General features: G+C 39.8%; 1 protein-coding gene across 1 annotated transcript in view; it reads left to right on the forward strand.

Annotated features, from left to right (window-relative positions):
• Positions 1 to 23114, forward strand: part of nek11 (NIMA-related kinase 11) — a 69890-nt gene that overhangs the window by 34950 nt on the left and 11826 nt on the right. The window contains 6 exon segments of the mRNA XM_042490678.1: positions 3527 to 3597; positions 5648 to 5767; positions 9995 to 10088; positions 10280 to 10403; positions 16586 to 16704; positions 22162 to 22222. Coding sequence (XP_042346612.1) covers positions 3527 to 3597; positions 5648 to 5767; positions 9995 to 10088; positions 10280 to 10403; positions 16586 to 16704; positions 22162 to 22222 — 589 coding nt within the window.

A 23114-nucleotide genomic window follows, 5' to 3' on the forward strand; every position in this document is an offset into this window, starting at 1 on the left:
GCAGTGATGAAAACACAACACCTGGATGAACGTGCTAATTTTAGCCTGTTAACCAGCTAGAGTGAAACATTCATCCAAATTACTCTGCATCGAGTTAGAAAAAGAGCAGTAATCACTGTAAAGAGTTCACAAGCCTCCATGCTGCTATTTACTTTTTATTTACAAAAAAACACACTCACACAGAAAGGCTTACCCATCTGCTGCAGAGCCATGTACACTGCTCTGGTCTACTGGCAATAGGAAAGGAGTCTTTAGCTTATTTTTAGTATATCTGTGGGCGTGTTTTATTTTGAAATTTAAATTTGAGGGTTGATGGAAACCCATCTTATCAAATTAACAACAGATCCATGATGCATTTCTTGGCAAAATCAATCAACACACACTGCTTTGTTTTCTTACACCTGCTCTCTTGAATCATTGCCATTTTTATTTGGTCGTTAGACAGAGACTGAGTTTAACTCGTGAGGTTTTTTTTACCAGACACTCAGACCATGAACATGTGACCAGGTGTTAATTGATAGCCGGTCACGATGGCGCTTAATTAACACATGACGGCGTATGAAGTGTTTGAAGTGTGTGTTTAGGTACGCCTGGTGGTACTAAGAGCAGGCGGACTGTGAACCGTACAGAGGCAGCACACGCATGTGTGTGTGCATGCATTAATGTAATCACAGGTGCTTGCTGCCTGACCTATTTCACACATCATGCACACACACACACACACACACACACACACACACACACAAAACCTATTTCCCATAACACCACGGTCTAAAATGGCTCATTTCCATGCATTTTCTCTCATTCTTACACACTGTAAAAGATAACATGAGAAGTGTGTGTGTGTGTGTGTGTGTGTGTGTGTGTGTGTGCGTGTGCGCAAGCAGGACATTATTGTCATACAGTTTGTCATAAATCACGGCTGCAGGCTGGTTGCTCCTCTTCCTGTGTGGATGTGCGGGGCACCTGAAGAGAGATAACACACTTACAGACTGGGTTGCCATGGTTTCTGCTGAAATACCATAATGCTGATAGGATTCGTTACTGCACGGCGGCACTATGGGATATCACAGCGGCGAGGGGCTCTTCAGCTGAGGGGAAAAAACATTTACAAACCAGAGTGATCGTCAGTGACACTGCGGAGAGGAAGACAATTGGTCCGTTATCACGTTTAATGTCTCAATCTTATTTTCATGTTATGGTGTTTTTTAAATTGGATTCCGTAAAATGAGGTTTTGTAATTTCATTTTTTTTCATCATATAGAGGACCATATAGCAGGGAGCTAACTCGATCTGATGGAAAACATCTCAACCATGTTTTTTCACACCTTTAATGTTGAGTCTTTATCCATTAAGTCTGAATCCTTACCTGATAATAGTTCAAATGTTTTCTCCTTCAGAGGGACAGCATCTGACTGATCACATGTATCTCTGGAAATAATCATTTCACTAAAGTCACTAAATTCGGACTGGATTCTCAGAGACACCTCAGAATTAGGATCCTTCGTTAACTGAAAATGGGCTTTTGTCTTTTCTTATCTGTGGCCCTTTGTATCATTCTGTGTCCCCTCTCCAAATTTGAAAATTTTGTGTGCCTGTGAACGCAGTGCAGCTTGTGATTAGTTCTTTTTTCCGCAGCAACAGTTTGTAAAGTTTGAGTCATGAAGTAGATCTTTAGATCCAATTTGAAATTAATTAGGTGAGATCAATGGATGAGGACGCAGCTGCTGCAGCAGAAGGTGAACTCAAACTTTTAGACCCGATTCAATTAACCAGCAAGTTTCACTTTCACTGCGCTTGAAATTCTGCTGCTCTGTCTGTGCCCACAGTACACTCTGCACTACAAGTGTGTTGCAATAAATAATTGCACAGTTTATATATTCCAGAAGCGCTCCTTATAAATGGTCCAGATCAAAAAATAGAAAATCAATACATGGTGACAGATTCATTTACAAAGCACATCTTAAAACAACAATAGGTGAGCAAAGTTCTGCACAACCCAAAAATAACAAAAACTCTAAAAACATGAGAAAACACAGACGATAGAAAAGTTTAAAAGACAAAAGGACTATAGCATGTACAGAAAACACGTATAGTGAGTTAAAAGAATAAAAGAATAAAAACACATTTTAAGATAAATACAGCCTTTGGTGATTTCGTTAGTTATTCAGTGTCAGCATACTCTGGGCACACATGGAGCAGCAGTACACCAGGCGCAGTGAAAGTTAAACTTAGCTGATTTTTGTGCTGGGTCTAAAAGTTTGCTTTCACTCCCTCACAGCAGCTGCTCCTCCCAACCAACGATCTGATCTGATCCGATCAGATGAGAAACAAAACATGTCATGAACAGTTGCACATCTGCGCTGCGTTCACAGACTCACTGAAACCTCCGAACTTAGAGAGGCAACACAGAATGACACAAAGGGACAGACACACATGGAAGCCTCAGTTTTTTTATGTAGCAGCATGTTATATTGATATGGCACACTGATAACATTTTTTATTTTAAATGGCACTTCATATGAAAAAGGTTGCCAACTCCTGCAATAACGCACAGATTTCATCAGTAGCTCTGCCCATCTTTAAAATGCATACATTTAAACAAACATGAATTACAGGCGGAAATTAAATAGGAAATTAAATAATCCAAAGCCTATATACCTATAGGCCTATGTGTCTGTCATTATTAAAGAAAAGTGAGTAATCACTACAGAATGTCATTTATATGAACCAAAGGCTGTAATCTGATTTGACTGCTCACTTCACCCTCTGACAGTTATAATAATATCACCGCTGAGAGTGTATCAGATTCACTCTGAAGCTGCAAATGGAAATACATTTTTTTTATCAGCAGAGCTTTCATGTGCTGTTCCTGTTTTGAATGGTGACCGCCATCTGCTGGCACGGAGGGGCATCTCCTCTCACGCAGATGCAGAACCTACGTGCTGGTTGGCCGCCAGTTTGGTGTTTTTCTGTGCAACTTTTTGGTGCGATGCAGCGATGTGAGGTGACGCAGCAGGGGGCTTTCGCCACCGCTAGTTCTCCGATGTCGGCTTTGTTGCCTGTTGTTCATCTCTGCTGCAGGCGACAAGAGACATTAGCTGCTGCTAACAGCTGCACACCCAACAATCAGACAACGTCAGGAAAACCAAAAAGACAATATCTCTGGTTCTGCTGAGTCAGTTTAGAGTCTTGTACTTTTAAACTGCCAGGAACAGGCTGAACCGCCTCATGGACGAGAGTTTAAATAAAACTCAATTCTTTGTGTGTTGCTGTCAGTTTATTCAGTCTAAAGTGGGAGGTGAATCATCGTTAATGATTTAATTACGTTAAAAGACAACATGTCCCTCAGATTCAGCGACATTTATTATAACTTTACAGTTTGTAAGAAATAAGAAACACTAATATGCAGATTTTTTCACAGAAGTTTTTGAAAGATTTAGAGAAAAGCGTTGCTGTTTTTTTGGTTAAATCTTTGTAACAGTTTTGATGATCTGTTATTAAAAATCAGTCTCCTTTTCTCCAGAAAATGAAGGACAGATTTGTGTTTGTGTCGTCAGGAGGAGAGAAAGATGCTGAACTCATCGCCAAGAACATGTAAGACTCCTCTTCCTCATCTATTTCTCCTCCTCCTCCTCAGTTACATTCTCCTGTTTATCGTCCTCTTCTCCACTTCAGTGCTGCTTTTCATCTCCTGTTCCTTTGTTTTATTCTTACATCACCATCTTTTGTCTTCTTCTCACCACTTTTCTCTTTCCCCTCGCTGTTATCTCTTTTTATTTTTACCCCTCCTTCATCCTTCCTGCTCTTCCTCCCACATTACCTCTCAACAACTTTGTTAACATCATTCTCCTCATCCTCTATTCCCCTTTTGTTCATCATCCACTTTCCTCTCTTTTTCATCTTCCTTCCTTCACATCTTGCTGGTCTTTTTTCACCTAATTTTCCTCTTCTTCATCTTCTCCCATCTTCATCACCTCTCTCTGATTTTCCTGTCCTCTTATTCTTAGATCTCCTTTCGCTCCTCCTTTATTTCTCTGTCTCGTTATTCCTCCTCCTCATCTTCCTCTTTCCTCTGTTCCCTCCCCTTGATGTTACTCTCCTACCTCCCCCTCCTATTCTACCACTTCCCGTTCCTCTCATTTTCCTGTATTCCTCTTCATTATTTCCCCTCTTTCAGCTCCGTATGTTATACTTCCTCCTCCTCTTCCTCCTCCTCCCCTTTCTTCTCCTTTTATCTTAATCTTTCTCTTTTCTTGCCTCCTTCCTCCTTATCCCGTTTTTTTCTTCTTTTATTCCTCCTCTTCATTATGCTTCTTGGCCTCAGCAGTCTCACACACACACACACACACACACACACACACACACACACACACACACACACACGTGTGCGCACATACACACACACTTTAGTGAGCATTTGATATAATTAGAGTGGTGAGATGTGTCCAAGTGTTAATCAGCCGTGTGTGTGTGTGTGTGTGTGTGTGTGTGTGTGTGTGTGTGTGTGTGTGTGGACACAAACCACTTGGCAGCTCATCAGCCTTTAATTTGCTCACCAGGTACGCAGGATTACCCCCCCAACGCCTCACGTGACCCAAACCATTCTGAAACTCATGCTCATGGTGCATGCCCTCCACACGTGACACACGACCGTCACACACGTCAGTGACCCCCACCTCTACTCAGGAAGTTTTAGGTATCTCTCTGCGTCTGCCGTTTACGCTCCGGGATGCCGTTACCGTGATGTCAACAAATGCACGTGGTGGGATGAAGCAGCACGATCTTTGTGCTTACACAGCAGCGCAGACCGTCGTGGTTAGGAGTAGAAAAAAACAACACACAAACCTCCACATGGGAAGCAAATTTTGGACTCTTGCATGAAAGTCCAGAACTATGTGGGACCCCCTCCACCTGCCCTATAAACCCGCTTACGCTCCCAATATTACGCGGTTACTGGCAGCGTTATTTCCTGACGCTGTCCATCAGTATTTCATGCGCAGCGACCGGTCCTATCTGTCCGTGTTCTCATGTGAAGCTGCCTATGTGGATGTACCCAGTGCTATCTGGCCATGTGCCAGCATGTGATAAAAACGCCACCGGTTCTGTCCGAGCGCGTTCTCATCTAATGCCGTTCAACCGTGGTCCTGTTAGATGCAGAGGGTAGCCTTTTAGCGACTTGTTGGCCAGAGATAACTCAGTCAGAGGCTCCTCTGACAGCAGCAAAGCGTCTCTCCCTCTTTTCTCTCACACCCAGGCACAAGTCAGTTACCATGGTTACGCCAGGTCATTTTGTCAGGGCATAACCCTGAGTGTTTGGAGTGCACTGCTATGATATAAAAAGTGAAATCAGACATCTGATGTGCTTTATAAGAATATTTATGTTTATTTTACATAAAACTTTATTTTGCTAAGTAACTGGTAATTGTACTGTATCTGTCAGATAAATGTACTGGAGTAAGAAGAGTAAAATAGAGTACAAATACCTCAGATTTGCACTTTGGTAAAGTGGATGGGTAAATGTAGTTGCTTCCTACCTACTGGGAATCCAGTGATGTGACTCGACAGTTTCAGGTGATTGACAAGTGTGTTTGTGTCTTTGTGTGTGTATGTGTGCACACGTGTGTGTGTGTGTGTGCATCTGCAGGCAAACGAAGGTTCACCTGCAGACGCTGATGGAGAGGTCTGAGGTCGACAAGATGACGCCGAGAGAGAGAATGAGGCTCCGCAAACTGGAAGCTGCTGATGAGAAGGCAAAGAGACTCAGGTAACACACACACACACACACACACACACACACACACACACACACACACACACACACACACACACACACACACTTCAGTACAAACTTTTTTCTGTTGTTGATGTATATTTAGTCTGTGACCAGGAAGTGTGAGTGAAGCCACGGTGTGAAAGTGGGCTGATTGACTCTGACGGCCTCTTCTTCTTCTGTCCCTCGGAGCCCTCGTGTTAATTGAGTTTGGTGGCGCTGAGCGGCTGTTAAACCTGTTGCTTTCTGGGTAATAAAGTGTGACTCAGCTGTGACTCATCAGGACTCGTCAGGTCTGAACTCTGAGCTGATTTAATCAGATGGTGATCAGGTTAGAGGACGAGACGACAGCGGGACGCAATCTGTTCTTGCAGGACTTTATATCTGATACACGACCTCAACACAGACTCATTCACGCAGTGGAGACACATTTTAGACCGAAGGAGGGAAAAGCTGATGGCTGACAGAGAACATGAAACTCAGATGGGAGAATTCACAAATAACTGCAAGACTTAAGCAAACACTGTGTGGCACTCAAATATACTTAAAGATTTGCACGTATTCAAAGTAGGTAATATACAGAAATCTGTCGCAAAATTGGCCCTTTTATAGACATTTGAGACACATTAACAAAAAATGTCCAATTGACAAAAAACAGTGCCAACAGCCCCACTCAGTTACACTGAAATTATTAGCGTCTTCAGAGAGTTGGTGGGAAGTGAGGTGCATTTATAACGGGGTGTCACGGCTACACTTTTCAGACTGTTTGAAGTTTAGAGGCACGCCTCTGCTCGTTGCTCAGGATCTGTAGCTCACCATTCGAAAGTTTAACTTTTCTGTTTATCTCTGTCACTCGACGGGCTTCCATTACAGATTCACACAAATTTACGCAATATTATTGAAATTTTGATAAAACACCTGTGGAGCTGACTGTGTTTCCACTGAGTGACATTCTGCGACATCCCAGTAACCATGGCGATAGATGTTCAAAACATTAGCAGCTTTATTTCTATTGCAGCCACCAAACTAGCCGTCATTATTTCCAATCCAAGGCCACGTAGGCGTGTTATGGAGCCATGATGGAAAGGCGAGCCCCTTATACGAGGGAGCGGCCACGTATGAGGGATTTCTGGGAGCTGATAGTCCACGATTTCACAGAGGAATTGTGGATTCAAAACTTCTGGATGATCCCCTTAACTTTTGGAGAGTTATGTGATGCAATAACAGCTCTTGTAGCTCCTGCTGCATCATGAGGGAGCCAGTTCCTACTGACAAACACATAGACACAGCATCATGTGACTTCATAGCATCATGTGACTTCATAGCATCATGTGACCTAGAAATGACTAAAAACGTGTTTCCATTGCAGTTTTGCGAAACATGGCTTTTTTAAAATCAAAATTCCACCTCATGTGTGCATAAATTTTTTTTGCAATAAATGAGAGTTCTTAGAAATTGACATGTTTCCATTAGGTATATTTTATGTTCGCAATTTCAGTTTGTGCAGTTTGAGGGTTAGTGGAAACCCCTCTTCTGACACATCTGCTGGAGTCCTGTGTGTCTCGGTAGAGCAAATTAGGGCTGGATCCGGTTGACCAAAACCATAAGCTGTATGAATGTAGCTACCATAGTGTCAGCCATTAGTTTGCAGCATAACCAAATTCTCCAGGTGCAGAACGTGAAAGTAAAATGTCAAGGATCCTTTTTTCTGCTGAAAATGTGTTATTTTTGTAAAGTAAATCATCAGAGATGTTGAGCTTCTGACCATAAATCAGGCTTTACACTTTGCTGCATGGTATTTACAATCAGAAGCAAAAAATGGTCATCAGCTGCAAAACATTACAGGTTTACACTGTAAAATTATCACATGGCCTTGAGATGCATCAGTTAGCATCTCTTAGTGATGCACAGATCATGATGCTATCAGTGAAAACTCCAGACAAACACACAGGAAGCTCTTCAACCCGCCTCCTGCACTCCATCTTTCTCTGGCATCTTAAAACACGACAACGGAGGAACTTTATTCTCAGAACAGGAACTCCAGCATCGTTTAGAGAAAATTACCACCATTACACATAATTACTCCTGACATACATCATCTCATGATGTGTGGAAATAATTACCAGTTAAAAAGAAACACCTGATGCCTGCTGTGCCAATACTGATTATAGATCTGCTGCAGCGTCAGGGCGTCACAGAAGGTGACAAATAACACCAATTAATGTCATTTGTAGCTGAAGGAACAGAGCAGACATGAGGGAGTGATAAAAACAGATAATCGCGCTCTAAATAAAATTTGGATTTGTTGGTGACACCCTATTTTCACCTGGTTTTAACATGATCTGTATGTGATATAAATACCTGAATAACATCCATTTACACAGGTGTTAATGTGCTGTTCCTGGACCGAAAACAGATCCCAAATTAATATCAGATGGAAACAATGAGTGTGATGACCTCTTTAGGCTGGTATCATAGGTCTCATTTATCTAACATAAAACACACTTTAAAGATAAGGAAAAGAGGAAATTAAAATCTTTTGGCTGACGCAGTGAAGTTTTTCATGATTCCACACATAATTATTTTTTATTTGCTGCATAAACATGAATAGCATTAGTTAGTTTGTATATTCAGTGTTATAATCATGCTTTCATATTACAGTGAAGCTTTTTCAAAAGCAGCAGGCCGCTGCTGCTCTCACTGTCCCACGGGACGAAGACAAATTAGCAGGATGGAAATCACTCACATACATTAACTCTCCTCCGTCAACCTTCAGTTAATTTAATAAAGCTGTAGCCTGACCGAAAATAAACCAGCACAGGACACAGAAATATCTTCAGTTAAGACAAAACAAACAAACCATGTGATCAAACCAGTAAAACAAAAAAAAGCAGTTTCACAATTAAAACACTCTTGTTGTTGAGGGACTGACACATACAGGTGAATGTCCCTCTGCAGAGCCAGTGTTAAGTTTGTCCATTCTGGGCTTCTGTACAAACATGTCGGCGATCTCCGAGGATCTGCTCCCTTTGTAAATATAAGTGTCTTTTTCAAAGGTAACAAAAACACAACAATTCTTATTTTCAGGTGATTATACACTAAATAAAACAGATTAAAACAGATCCCTAAATCCAAAATGTTCTCTGTGACAATTTCTACATGCACAAAAAAAATTCAGTTTTTGCCCTCATTTGGAAAAAGATGACATTTCCCATTAAACTGTTTACATAGCTCATGAAATTAATATTCCACTAATATTCACATGCAGCTGTGCACACTCCAAATAATCTGATTTAACATGTAGTTCATTACATCTAATATACTGTATAAAAAAATGGAACAAGTGGAGCTGCTTGTAATTTTGCTTATTTGCGTCAAAAAAGGATATTTCTTTCTTTTCTGTTTTATTTACTGCTTTGTCAATATCATTTCAGTTAATATGAACAGTCTTTCTTTTATTTTGTGAAAAGTTACCAGCTAAAGCTTTTATGCATCAATATTTAGAATCTGATAAGTAGTAAAATGATTCAGTATCGTATTATGATTTTTACATGGTGATACCTTATCGATGCACCGGATAAATTTTTTTAATTTAATTCTGTTATTTTGTTATCATTTTTTGTTTTTAATATTATACATTCAAATGAAACTTTCAGTTGCCTATTAGAATAATAAAACTAAATGCTTTTTCAGTCCACTAGATACGTTGTGCTGAAGTGAAGTGAGATGAACAGACTGAAAACTTGAAAGTTTTGCATTGAGAATATAATTTGCAGTTAATTTATGGTGAGAAATAGTACTCTATCACCAAATATGTTATCAAATATGTTATTCAGCATATTCCAACACATTTAAATTGTGATATTGTTTATCGTTTTGTGAGGCCTCCGTTATTTCTACCCCTAATAATGAGTTTTTGTACTTAAGTGATGTTTTGAATGCAAGCTGAGTATTTCCACACTTTGGTACTACTACGATTACTGAAGTAAAAGTCATAAATAAAAGTTCCACCACTGGTCCAGGTCCCTCTCTATGCTGTTCCCAACATCCTTCGGGGGTTGTCCCTGATGAACGTCCTTGTTTTGGTCTAAATGTAAATTGCAGTTTTTTCCTCCCGTCTTCAAAGCGTTTATAAAAAGACGGAGACAGACTTGGTGTGCGTCTGTCTGCACGAACACATGTGGATTCTTAAAAGACACATTTTGGTTTCTGTCTCTGCAGGAAACTGGCTGAGGAGAAATACAAGGAGGTCCACAACCGCAGGAGAGAACTGAGGAGCCGGCATTTTGAAAAAGTCAGCCTGGATGTTCTGAATGTGAGAAAAATAATTTACTAACTTCAGCTACAGTTAAAAAGTCTTAATATCATGAGAAAAAAGCCATACTTTAATGAGAAATTTAAAGTCATTTCTCTGTTTGAGTCTGTGGATGTTTTAAGGGAAATGAACTCTGTTGGGTTTTACAAAAAAATGAAAAAAATAAGAAGTACTTTTCCTCCAAACCACAGGAGAGCAGAGAGGGCGGAGCCTGTAACAGTCAGCCAATCAGCATCCAGGACCCCTGTTCACCAGGAGGGACGCAGCCAATCCTGAGGCAAGATGACAGCGAGATGTCTGAGTCAGAGCTGCACGGTAAAAAAAACTGCATGAAATCATGTATATTTACTCAAGTACTATACTGAAGTATAAATTCAAGGTACTTGTACTTGATTTCCATCTTAGGCTTCTTTATACTTCCACTTCGAAACATCTCAGAGGCCAGTATTGTACTTTTTAGTGCTGTGCTTTAATTTTTTTTTAAAAATTAGTTACTTTAGAGATTCAGATCATTAATACAAATATAATCAGCTGATACATGATGATATGTTATAATCGAATAATCTACCCAGCAGTTTATAACGTCATTAAAATGTGCTTCACCTCAATCAGCTGCAACATTAAATTGATGAACATTTTAATTGATCAATAATTACTATATGATATGCATATTCTGAAATGGGCCATTCTGCATTTGTACTTCTGTAACTTTTTGAATGTAGAACTTTTAATCGAATGAAACATGATTCAGAGTCTGTGCAAAGCATTTTATTGTGAAAATTAACCAGATGCACTGCTGTATGACTTCCTGCCTGATACGATCTGATCTGTGCGGCTGCACCGTAGACTCTTTACAAAGATGGACAACATGACAGCTCCCCAAAGTGTGGCCTGTCAATCTCTATCGCCCCCTGGTGTCTGACTGCAGTATAGGTCATAAAGCCCGCCCCTCCATGCTAGTGAATGGGACAAACTAAAAAGTCAAAGTACACGCCAAATAAATAAGACGGTTTCTGTCACTGAGGGTAGTTCTCATCAGACTGATTTTTGTTCAGGTGTTCAGGTGTCAGTCGGTCACCTCTCATGGGTTAAATCCACCCTCTGACATGTAGAAGTGACTCTGGTTCGGTCATCGACTTGCTCCCGTTTTTATCAGCTGACTGATTTCACTAAAGTCAGGTGAATTCAAAGTCATAAACATTCGATCATCGTAAACAGAGCTTCATGACGTCTGAATGAAATCTATCCTGATCCTGAAGCTCCGATCACTTCCTGTCACTGGACAGTTAATTACACTTACTGTACCTCATCAAACTGATTTAATAAACTCTAATAACTTTCCATCAGCTCACAGGTATGATTTGTTTTTGCATTAATATAAAATGTCATGTTCGCTGTATAAACTTAGCAGCCAGCAAGTCGAAACTAATGAAATTTGCAGCTGATCTGAGGCAGAAAAGCTCTCTGGAGGTTTTTGAGTTCAAGCAACTTAATCAGGTGTTTATCTAGAAAATCCTCCAGGAGCTGTCGGGTATTAAAAAGGCCATAAGCCATGAATCTCATTAAAAGTGGTGTCACTTCTGACATATGGCTCAGACTTTTAGAATATAGACTTTATTATCCCCAAAGGGAAATCCTTCCCACAACACAATACACATCAGACAGCAGCACACAGTAACAACACACGATGACTGACACAGTACACACTAACGGCCAAAATTCACCAGACATGGTCGCAACACGTCTGCTGCTGCTACACTGACCTGTGCTAGCCTGAATAGGTATCACACTTCTCTACATTATTTTTACACAACTGGTCAATTTAATATCTCTGCAACAAGTGCAGCCTCATTGTATCGGATTAAATTTGAAACAGCTTTGTTTGTTTTTACATTTTACATTAATATATATCAATCAACTTAAGTCTAAGTCTTAGGTCTAGTGCACTTATAACCAGGCATATTTTACCATTTTGTTTTATCTATGCATTTTGGCTTTTCGTTCGCTGGCCTTTTCAGTGGGTTGACTTGAAATGTATTGACCTGCAGGAACCAATACGTGGCCCTGTCGCTCAGCAGCAGGATGTGGTGACTGATGGGTGTGTCATGTCTGGTCCCTTTGACGTTGAAATGTATGCAGTGGCCTCATTGTTATCCTTAGCAGTACGTGTGAGTTTGGCCTGATTAATAACAGGTGACAAAGAAGCAGGTGGATACAGTCGGACGAGGTGAATGATGCTCTGAAACAACAATAGGAGGAGAAGGAGGTCAACATCGAGTCCTGTAAGGCTGCAGATGACTGTTAATCCTTAGTGACTCCTTTGATGGATGTTATTAGTGTGCTGGTCGAAGCTGACTCTATTGTTCAGTGTCACTGTGTCAGTGTATATATAACCATCAACCATTAAAATCTCCGGTTATTGATGATAATAAGATGTGGAGGTGAGGGGATCCAATTATTATTTCATGCCTTACTAACACTGAGGTGAAGATGGTGGTTTTGCACCACTGGGTGAAGTGTTAAACAGTGTTATGATGGTCCAAAACAGAGTGGATATCTGTGAGTAAGACAGGAGTGACTGTGTCATTTCAGAGTTTGACATAAGCCGTGATGGGAACAGAAGTGGGCCCAGCACACAACCCTGTGGCACTCCGGTATTAGTGGTGATTGCAGATGTGGTTTTGCCCACCAGCACTGCATGCAGTCCATAGACTGTAAATAAAGATGGACAACGTGTTCTCACTTACCCCCACTACGCTTAAGTGAAGCTAAAATATCCAGCTGTGATCTTATGCTGGTGATGTCATTCGGAGCCAGAGTCTGCTCAGTCTATCTCTGCATTGGGGGAGTTCCCGCCAAAACACCTGTCCAACCAATCGCAAGCAGCCCCATTAATGCAAGCACACAGGTTGGCACACACAGCTGTCAATCATGGCAGAAAATCCCCTTTTTGTAGAATTGAATAACTCATTAAAACCAAACTTATCACAAAAACAAACACTTTAACACTTTGTTAATCACTTAAGAAAAGCTTAAGTCCACAGGATCCTGATAAAGGTAACTGAGGTGTCCAGGTGCTGGAGGAGGAGCTGCAGCAGGCAGCGTCCTCTGTGCATAATTCATGCTCTGTTTACACTGAATTTATGTGAATTTTAACCTCACATGACATGCATGAAAGTAGCAGCTGGAGGATTTTTGGAGGATTTTGTAACAGGCTAGAATTCACCCTTAAAGGCTGTGCTAACAGTTGTGCTAACGAACGGGGAAGGCAGCCAACGCTAATGCGGTTTGAAGTAAATGCAGCTGGAATCACATAGAGAATATAGAGGCTCTGCGCTCTGAACCAAACACAACCAAAGCTCTGTTTTGTTGTGTGTGTCCTCTCTAAATTCAGAGGATTTTGCAGGTCCGTGAATGCAGCGCCGCTTTGTCTGTGCTGAAAATGCTCTGCACTGCAAAGAATAACCGACAGTGTACAAATTCAAAGAGCGCTCCTCATGAACGGTGCAGCTCCAAAAATAGAAAATCTGTACATGAGGAAAGGTATTGTTATCATGAACCATCAAAACCGTTTCATGATTTAATTTTCTGTCAGCTGACTAACTGATTAATGGACTGATTGTTCCAGCTGGATTTGTATGAACAGTTGAGGAATTTAACTTGTAACAAAACATCAAATTTTTGCAATATTCATTTGTAAAGAAAGTAAAACTATCAGATAAATGTATTGAGAAATGGCATGAAAAAAAAAATCTCAAAGTACAAATACCTTAAATATATACTTAAGTTCAATACTTGAATAAATGTTTTATAATTATTTTATTTTATTTCAGTTTCCTCTTCAAACCCTTCTTGTCTAAATGCCATGTCTGGTGCAACAAAAACATCAGCAAAATGAAATCAGAGAAGTTCATCAATCATTCGGGATCTCTGGAGTCTCCTGGAATTCCCTGGAGACGTCTTGAAGTCCCCTGACCGCAGTTTGGGAACCACTGATGTGCGATCTAACACGCCTGATTTTCAAATGAGTCCTTTGAAGTTTGTTGAGACGTTAAATGTGTGAAACTCACAGCCGGAGAGCAGAAGTGAGCCCGGCGCTCCTGCAGGGAGGTCTGAAATGAACTCATATTTTGTTCAAAAACACTTGTTTTGGACTGAAAGCAGCCGCTTGTTTTATTATTTCTGTGAATGCGGAGCCTTGAGGGCTTTAAACACAGGAAATATAGATTCATATGAAGAAAACAAAAGTAAATTTATTGTTGTTATATTTTTGAGAATTGAAGTCGGTCTGTTCTCTTCCCTCCAGCAGTCAAACAAACTGTTTCATTTTAAATTCATTTAACTTTCATGTTCAGAGTTCAGAGTTCAGATGCAATCAGCTGTCGGTGTGAGCGAGAGAGTCAGACAGGTGAACAGGTGAGTGCAGACTCTGAGTGAATCAGCAGATGAATTTAAAGTCAGAGGGAAACATTGACGAGGATTTTAGCTCATTAAGAAGTTTGTAGAAGTCTGATTGCATCAAAGTGCTCGGGGACACATGATGAAACCTGAGAACAGAGTTTCTCCTGCTGCTCACAGACAGACGCTGAAACAGAAAGTAACAATCAGTTTGGGAAGAAATTAAAATTTAAAGTGCATGAAATGTGTAACTTTAATTTCATGTTTTTTACACAAAAAATACAATTTGTGCTTCTATCTTTGTGAGGAACCTCGTTAACACATAACAAACCTGCAAAACTCCAACACAGACCTCTGGAGAGGTGTCGCCTGGACAAAACGATCTCACTCTCTGAAAATATCCTCGTTTTTCAAACGTTTCTTCACTTTAAAAAATGTTATACTTGAAAATCACTCAATCATTAGATAACTTTGTTCTTCCACAGAACAAGAACTAGATGTGGAAACAAAAGTTTCTTCACTTTAATAAAAATATCATCATGTTCAAAAATGTCTCCAGTTTGAAAAAATAACTTCCTCACTTGTCAAAAAAGTACTTAAAAATTTATTTATTTATTTTACAAAAATGTCCTCAGGTTACACAAAGCCTCACTTTCTAAAATTCACCTTGAAAAATGTCTTCATGCCCCAAAAGTGTCTTTACATCATCAGAAACTTCATAGGAAAACACACTGAAAATTTCTTCAGTTTTCCACACTTTGAAAAAATGTCTTTGCAAATGGCACACTAAAGTGTTCCCATTTTCCAACAATATCTAGTTTCCCAAAATGATGTCCCTAATCTCCCCCAAAATTTTTTTTAATTTCACTTTTTAAAAATACCCTCTTTCCAAAAAATGCTCTCTTTTCTAAAAATGTCTCATTTTCCAAAATAAGTCCTTGTTCCCCCCAGTATGTCCTAATTTAAAAAAAAGTCCCATTTTTGTTTTACACAAAGGTTTAAAAACTGCTGGTAATTTCCTCAAAATGATCTTAGTTTTATATTTGATTAAATCCTCTTTAGATCATCTTTAGGAGCACGTAAACAGAGAGACAGCCGGTGTAAGAACATTTTCTGACTTTTGTTTTGGTGCCAACGTTTCATCAGAAGAGACGACGGCTTTTCCTCAGACAGCGTTTTATTTAAAACTCCTCTCCAGCTTTCTGCTCCTCCGACTGTTTCCATCGTCCAGGAGCTTCAACACGAGACAGAAAAGTCCTCAGAGACACAAACAGTTTGTGTGATGTTTAACAGCCTTGGCGGTCGCACTCAATGTTTTCAGCTCCGACACAAACAGACACACCACACCTGAGCCTCAGTGTGATGTCACATGGTGCTGCAGCTCAGCCAATCAGCTTCCAGAGGCTTATTTTCACACGTCAAGTCCGATCGATATCACGTGTAGAGCTATTACAACAGTTTACACTATATTCATCCAGGTCTGGATTATTTTATTTTATTTTATATAGAACACCCTGTTGTTGGTCTCTGACTTGTTTTGGGGGATTTCGGGTCTCGTTTTGTTCTTTATTCAGAGTTTTTTTTAGCTCTCCATCACCGTCACATCTGCTCCCAGAGCCCCGCCCGCTGTCTGAGCCCAGCCGTGTGATTGGCTGACGGGGGAGGGAGAGACTCTGTCAGACCCTCAGAGGGCGCCATGAATTAAACATCCTCCGTCCTTAAAACTCTCAGAGCTCGTTAGCAGGAATAATTATCAGCCTGTTAAAAGTGACAAATGAAATCCATCAAGACTGAAGACTTAGGGAGTCGTTTCCGCCCGTCTGCTCGTCATTTTTTACACAGTTTCTTACTTTCTAAGACACATTTAAGAGCTGCCTTCTCTTTATGTTCACGTGCACACGTGCAGATAAAAATCACTGCAGATGAATAAAGTGAAAACTTTTAACCCCAACATCAAAAATGTGGCCGTGTTTGAAATGACAAATTTAAAGTGGTAAAATCGAAAGTAACCTTGTGAACATGTTGTTGTTGTTGTTGTTGTTGTTGTGTGTGTGTGTTTGTGTGTGTGTGTGTGTGTGTGTGTGTGTGTGTGTGTTCAGACATCCCGGAGGACCCTCAGGCTGCAGAAGTTTATTACAACCAAGACGGATTTGATTCGTGTTCAGAGGACGAAGAGACAACAACACCAGCAGAGACGCTTTACCTGTCCGACCCGCAGGTGAGTCTCTCTGTTTTCCTTTACATGCTGAGAAAATTCTCCTTTTCTTAAGTTAAAGAAACTCAGCTGGAAAATGCATCATCACAAAGCTGAAATCAGGGCTGTTTTTCTGACTTTTTAGAGATTTCTGGTTCTCAGAGGACACACGCTTCAGACAGATGATGTTACAGAATATGATCCGTCCCCGTAGATTAAACTACACAACAAAGACCAAATTTCAATGTTTTTTGCAATAACCGCCTGGTAAAAAAAAAAAAAGAAAAAAACATAAAATGAAACAGTGCTGAGCAAACGCTGCCTCAGCTGGTCACCATGACGTCATCCCACCGCGTGCTTTTCTGTTGCGGCATCCCGGCACGTCATAGGTCGACGTGGCAAGGATACCTAAACGTCACAGGTTGATGTTGAAGGTCACTGACCGGCGTCACCATGTGACGGCGAATGTGTTGGAGAATGAATTTGCTGAGAATATGTGGGATTAAAACAAGATGACAAAGGACAGAGTCGGTAAAGACATTAACTGACAGAAAAGAGGATTGAATGAAGTTAAATCTTCAATCTTAAATTTTGTACGATTAATATTACGAGAACTGACGTCTGTCCTCGGGCATCAGATGTCCCTGTGATCCTCGGCTGATTCATCCTCTAATAGTTTCAGCCTTGATTGACTCAGATTGTTATATTTCTGCTTTTATCGTGATTTTATGTAAAATATTAAAAATCTGCAGCCCATTATGCGAGCGGAGAAACTAAACTGGGATCGCTGTTTTTGTTTACACTCTGCTCGTCCTCGTTATTATCCAGTGTTATAAAGGCCAAATATTATTATGTATAGCTCCCTAATTAGGGCGGCAGAGTATAATGTGCGTGGATTAGCATTAGCACGGATTAGCACGAAGCACACAGAGCGGACTTTGTAGGTGGAGGCTGAGAAGGAGCTTTGGTTTCATGTTTTAATGTGACGAGAGTTCAGTTTGTGTTTGGGCTCAAATTATCATAATATGATTCTCACACACAGAGCCGAGCCCCGTAAGTCCTCTAATTAGAGACTTAAACACACACGTGCGCACACACACACACACACACACACACACACACACACACACACACACACACACAACACAACACAAGGACGGGGCGTTCTGACCTGCTGTTAACTAACATGCACATTATTAGCAGCTCATTTGCTGTTAAGGGAAAAAAATAACCTAAAAAGTGCATCTGTGCATTTTATTTTCCAGCTGACTGTTAATGTGAGCTAATTAAAACCGTCCTGGTGTGTTTTTAAAACCAAAGTTCATAAGTCTGCGTCTCAGCAGATAAGATTAAGACGTGAAAAACTAAAAATCTAAGTTTTTAAACGTTAAGAGGGAAAAACAACACATGAAAACAACATACTTAAAGAACGAGGGATTAAGAGCACAAACAGCAGAATTAATAGAGAAAAAGTAAACAGATTATTGTTTACTGCTGAGATTTAAACACACAGCTGTTTTCACATATTGTGGCTGATTGTGTTTAAACTGTGAAGGTTTTAAAAACAGCAGCCACAAACATAAACACAGAAACGTCGATACCGTGGTCCCTTTTTAATGTGCGTCTTCGTGGGCGCCATAAAGAGGAGGTCAAGATCCGCCGGTAAGCGTCTTTGAGTACCTGGAAAAGCACCACATGAGTCCTAGGTATTATTATTATTATTGAACAAATACATGTGTATTGAAAGATGCAGATTTCACTACAAAATCGACGGCAACTCGCTTAATTCTGAACCGATTTTCATGGTGTTTGTTTTCTTATAAACATCGGAGAGTAAACATGATAGTGGTTACTTGTTTAAATTAATTTCAGTTACTGGAGGCAACGTCTGAATAGCAACAACACTGGGACATGCAGGCTCCGACTTATGAATAAGCAACATCTGGTGATGGAGTAAAACAAAGTACTTGAGTACAATTTTGAGTATTTCTGAAATATAGTGGAAGTATGAAGATGAATTAAATGAAGTTGCATGAAATTTAAAGTAGCAGAAAATACAAATACTCAGGGGTCAGTACCTCAAACTTGTATTCGGGAGTTATTTAGTGGAAAAGCCGTAAAGAAAATTAAGCGGCAATCAAATTTTTACTTTTCTTGGCACAATCCAGGCTTTTTTTTGCAGCACAGAAAATTCAGTTGGTCCCTATTCAGCCCACACACACACACACACACACACACACACACACACACACACACACACTGTTCCAAGCCAATGGCAAAAGGACGAGTCAGATCCTATTTTTTCGGTAAATAGCAGCTCTGCATCCTGGGATGATTACAGCAAATTTCTAAGAGCAGACTGAAGGGACGAGCCTAATATACTGTCTGCAGAGAGAGCTTGGTGGTGAGTTTTCGGGTTTAGAGAAAATGGGAGGCTGGAAGAGATTAAACCTATTTGTCACTGCTGATAGTGATGACAGAAAAAAGAGGAGGAAAGAGGAGAAGAAATGGAGCGAAACTGGATAATTAGTGGATCTGAGACAGAAGAGACCAGCAGCTAAAAGCCTCAGACTTTTTCTCCTGATGTAGTGGACGGGAAGTGGGATGCTCTTTTTTCACTGGTTGGATTGAAATCATTTATATCTGGCAAAATTACACCTAAATCTGAGTATCAATAACAAACAGTACTTTTAAAAGTCTATTAGTTTTACCTGTAATTTTTTCAAAAAATATTTGACCCTTCGAAAACTGAGGCGATGACCAACTTGGCAAGAAATGTTCCACAAATTGCAAGAAATTAGTAAAAAGAGGCATTTAAAAATAATTAAAAAAATAGGGAAAATGTCAGAAAACTATAATTAGTATTGTAATAATTTTATATTTAAAATTATGTTACAGAAAAAATATGATAAAATATATAAATACATACATAAAAAGGAGAAGGAAGAGGTACACACTTATTTTCTTCTTTTAAACAGCGGCACCAGCAACACTTGGAAGTGCAAAAAGACAAGAATTAAAAGATTAAAAAGTGAAAAAGAAAAGATCATTTTTATGCAGATGACACCAGCATTTATTTAACTTTGTCACCAATTAACTACAATTTCTTTGATTTTATCTTAAAGTGCATTAAACAAATCAACGATTGGACTGAAGAAAAAAACAAAGTGAAAAAAAGAATGTGTTTGGTTCAAAAAAAGAGACATTAATCATTAACTCTTTCAAACAAAGTCTGAAATCTTGATGTGATCATTAACTCAGAGTTTTAGTCAAATCAAAAAACATTAAAAAGTTGATATACTTAGCGCTGAAATTTGGCCTTAGAGATGCGCAGCCTCGTGGCTTCAGGGCCGAAACACATCTGATCTGTGACTGTGTCGTTAGTGCAGCAGCTATCTTTGGGTTTTATTCACCGTCTCACCTCCTACCGACTGTCTGTCCTCAGACCGCCGCAGCTGATCAGGACACGTCCTCGAGGTCTGACCGGCTCTCACACATGTGGGCAGCAGGAAGTCCACTCAGAGCCGACGTCTGTTGGCATGTCGGTCTCATATTTGAGTCACCGCCGGTTTGTGCAGAAACTCGGTTAAAAAAAAGTCGCACAGGAACATTTTGATAACTTCATCTCTGTCCCCTTAAATGTCAACACTGTCGAGACTGCTTAGTCAATAGTTTGACTTTCACCAGAGTCGGTCGGTGATACACAAACACCAGCTGTAGAGCACATTAACCAGTTACACACCAGCTTCATTTTGGCCTCAAGCAAAAGAAACTTACAGAAATCGTTGAACACGGTGGTGTTGCTACTTTTACTGAAGTACCAGTGAGTACTTTTTCCATCACGAGGAGAAACAAAAAATTCAGTTAGAGATATTTGAGCCCATTCTCACTGCGAACATGTTAAAAAATGTCAGCTTTGTCAGTGCTTTCTGTGTGTGTGTGTGTGTGTGTGTGTGTGTGTGTGTGTATGGTGAGTGTACCAAACAGCAGCCACTCACATACATACATACATACATACATACATACGTACATACATACGTACGTACGTATGTATGTACGTACGTACTGGTGAAAATTTTATGTGTTTACAGTACGCATGGGAATTTGCACAAACGTTCAGGAAGAAAAATGACAAACCAGCACAAAAACACTTGAGTTTCTGCCCTCTGGGCTTGAACTCTTATTAAGAACCATAAAAGTTCCTGAATGATGAACAGAAACACAAACAATGAAGAAGAGCAGGAGAGTTTATTGTCGGAGATAATGAGAAATGATATTTATTGTTGGTTCAGGAGTTGTGTGTGGAGCAGATTGATAAAGAGAGCTGAGGGAGCAGCTTCATCGCTCTCACAGTAATCAGGTGAAGAGAGCGGAGGGTGAAACATCGAACTCCCTGAAGAGTCCAACATGTCAGCTGACGCTCCGCTGCTGCAGCCGCAGCTGCAGAGACTCGATGTGCTCGAGCTTCGGCACAAAGTGAACACAGAATATGTGATGGGAGTTCACACTAATGAATCAGAATCTTGAATGCGTTCATATGGAAGTGTGAATTTAATATTTATATCGATTTATACAAAAGTCTGCCGGTTGATGTACGTGTTATTCTGTCAGTGTCAGCATCGCTGTGAGGCAGGAAAGACCGTTGATGACGGGAGTGATGATTCTCAACAGTCTCTCTGCACGACTGTTTCTGTCCAAACATCCTCTGGAGCCTTTAGTGAAGTATGTTGACTTTATCGCTTTAACTCTTTTAACTATACCAAACTTATCATCAGGCGGGTTTCCATTAACCCTCAAAATGCACAAACTGAAACCGTGAATATGAAATATGCCAAATGGAAACATGTCAGTTTAGAAAAAAATCGTTTTTACACTAAAACAAAAACTCATTTGGATTCCAAACAAGTGCAATGGCATTTCTCAGAAATTTGACCATAAATCAACAAACATTTTCCAAACATTACCCAGTTCAGTGGGTATTTTTGACAAAACCATTGAAGCATGTCCCCAAAATGTAGTTGACCAATAAGAGGCAACAATGTTGCCAAAAAAGAGTGTTTAAATCAGCATGAACTTTTTAACATCTAACAGACATTTTTCTTGAACTTACTTTGACTTTTGGAACAAAACCATGAAAAAGTAAATGTTTAATTCACCAAAAGCAAACAAAAATGGCAAATTGATGTTTTACAGATTTTCTTTGGTCATTGAGAAATAAACCTAATACAGGGAGCTTTAGGTAATTTGCTAGTTTAAATCGATTGTAACATGATTTGCATTTCAAGAACTTGCAAAACTAAGTAAGTTTGATTTGAAACGTGTTTTTGTGTTTCAGACACTCAGTTTGAGTAATATTTGACCGTTAAACGAACCTTCAGTGTTATTCCAGAACACAAACTCAGCAAAGAGATGAAGGAAATTATATTACTGTTATTATAAAAAATAATATCATGAATTATTTTTGATATTTGTCGTCCTCAGATCAGTGAGCTGGAGGCCATGATGAAGCACATGCAGAAAGTTCTGGAAGAGGAACTGAGTGGTGAGTACACAGTACAGACGCACAGCAAATACACACTGTACACAGACACTTGGTACAAACACTCGTACTTTGTACACAAAATTATATAGAACAGCCACGTGTGAAACAAATATTTATTTCTGACTGTTTTTTTCACTGAAACTCATTTTCTTTATTTCTGTCAAAGCAAAAAAAAAAATAAATTATCAACATATTAAACTAACAAACCCAACTGAAGTAATCTAAATGTGACTTTTTTTAAAGTCGGACTGAAGTGAATTAATGTGACTTTTTTTAAAGTCGGACTGAAGTGGGCCAGATTCAGACCTCAGATCACACTCCTCCAGCAGCAGCTCCACTGCTGGTAATAAGTGTGTCCTTCCTGTGGAGACCAAAGTTAATGGCTGGATGTTTATCCCTGCAGTCTTTTACTCTTTTTCCTCCCCGCGTCCTCGTCCTCGTCCTCCTCGCAGTCTTCAGTTCCTGTTGGCTCGGTTCAGTCACAATCTGTCCTCTGCTGTGAAACCTGTTCGTCTCGCTTCAGTGACCCCAGAACTGAAAAAAAAACCTGAGCAGCTCAGGCGTACTTGTCAAAGGAAACGCTGTGTGAGAGCACAGTGACTTTTCTCTGCCGCTTCTTCACACTTTAAACTGCAGTAATATGTGAAAAAAGTACTTCGTAATTATAGACAGATTTAACTGACGTCTCAAACATTTAACATTTGAGGATAACCTATTTTTCTGCATTTCCCCATCATATTTAATCTTTAACCATATTTAAACCATAAATATGCAAATTAAAGTAGTCAATTAAGTTATTTAATTAATTAATTAATTCATCCCACAAGAGGAAATTTAAGGCAAGCAAACAAAAGTACGCAAAAACAAGTCATTTTCACGCATAAAAAAACAA

This window comes from Plectropomus leopardus, chromosome 7 (genome assembly GCF_008729295.1).
Source record: "Plectropomus leopardus isolate mb chromosome 7, YSFRI_Pleo_2.0, whole genome shotgun sequence".
Classification (NCBI taxonomy): Eukaryota; Metazoa; Chordata; class Actinopteri; order Perciformes; family Serranidae; genus Plectropomus; species Plectropomus leopardus.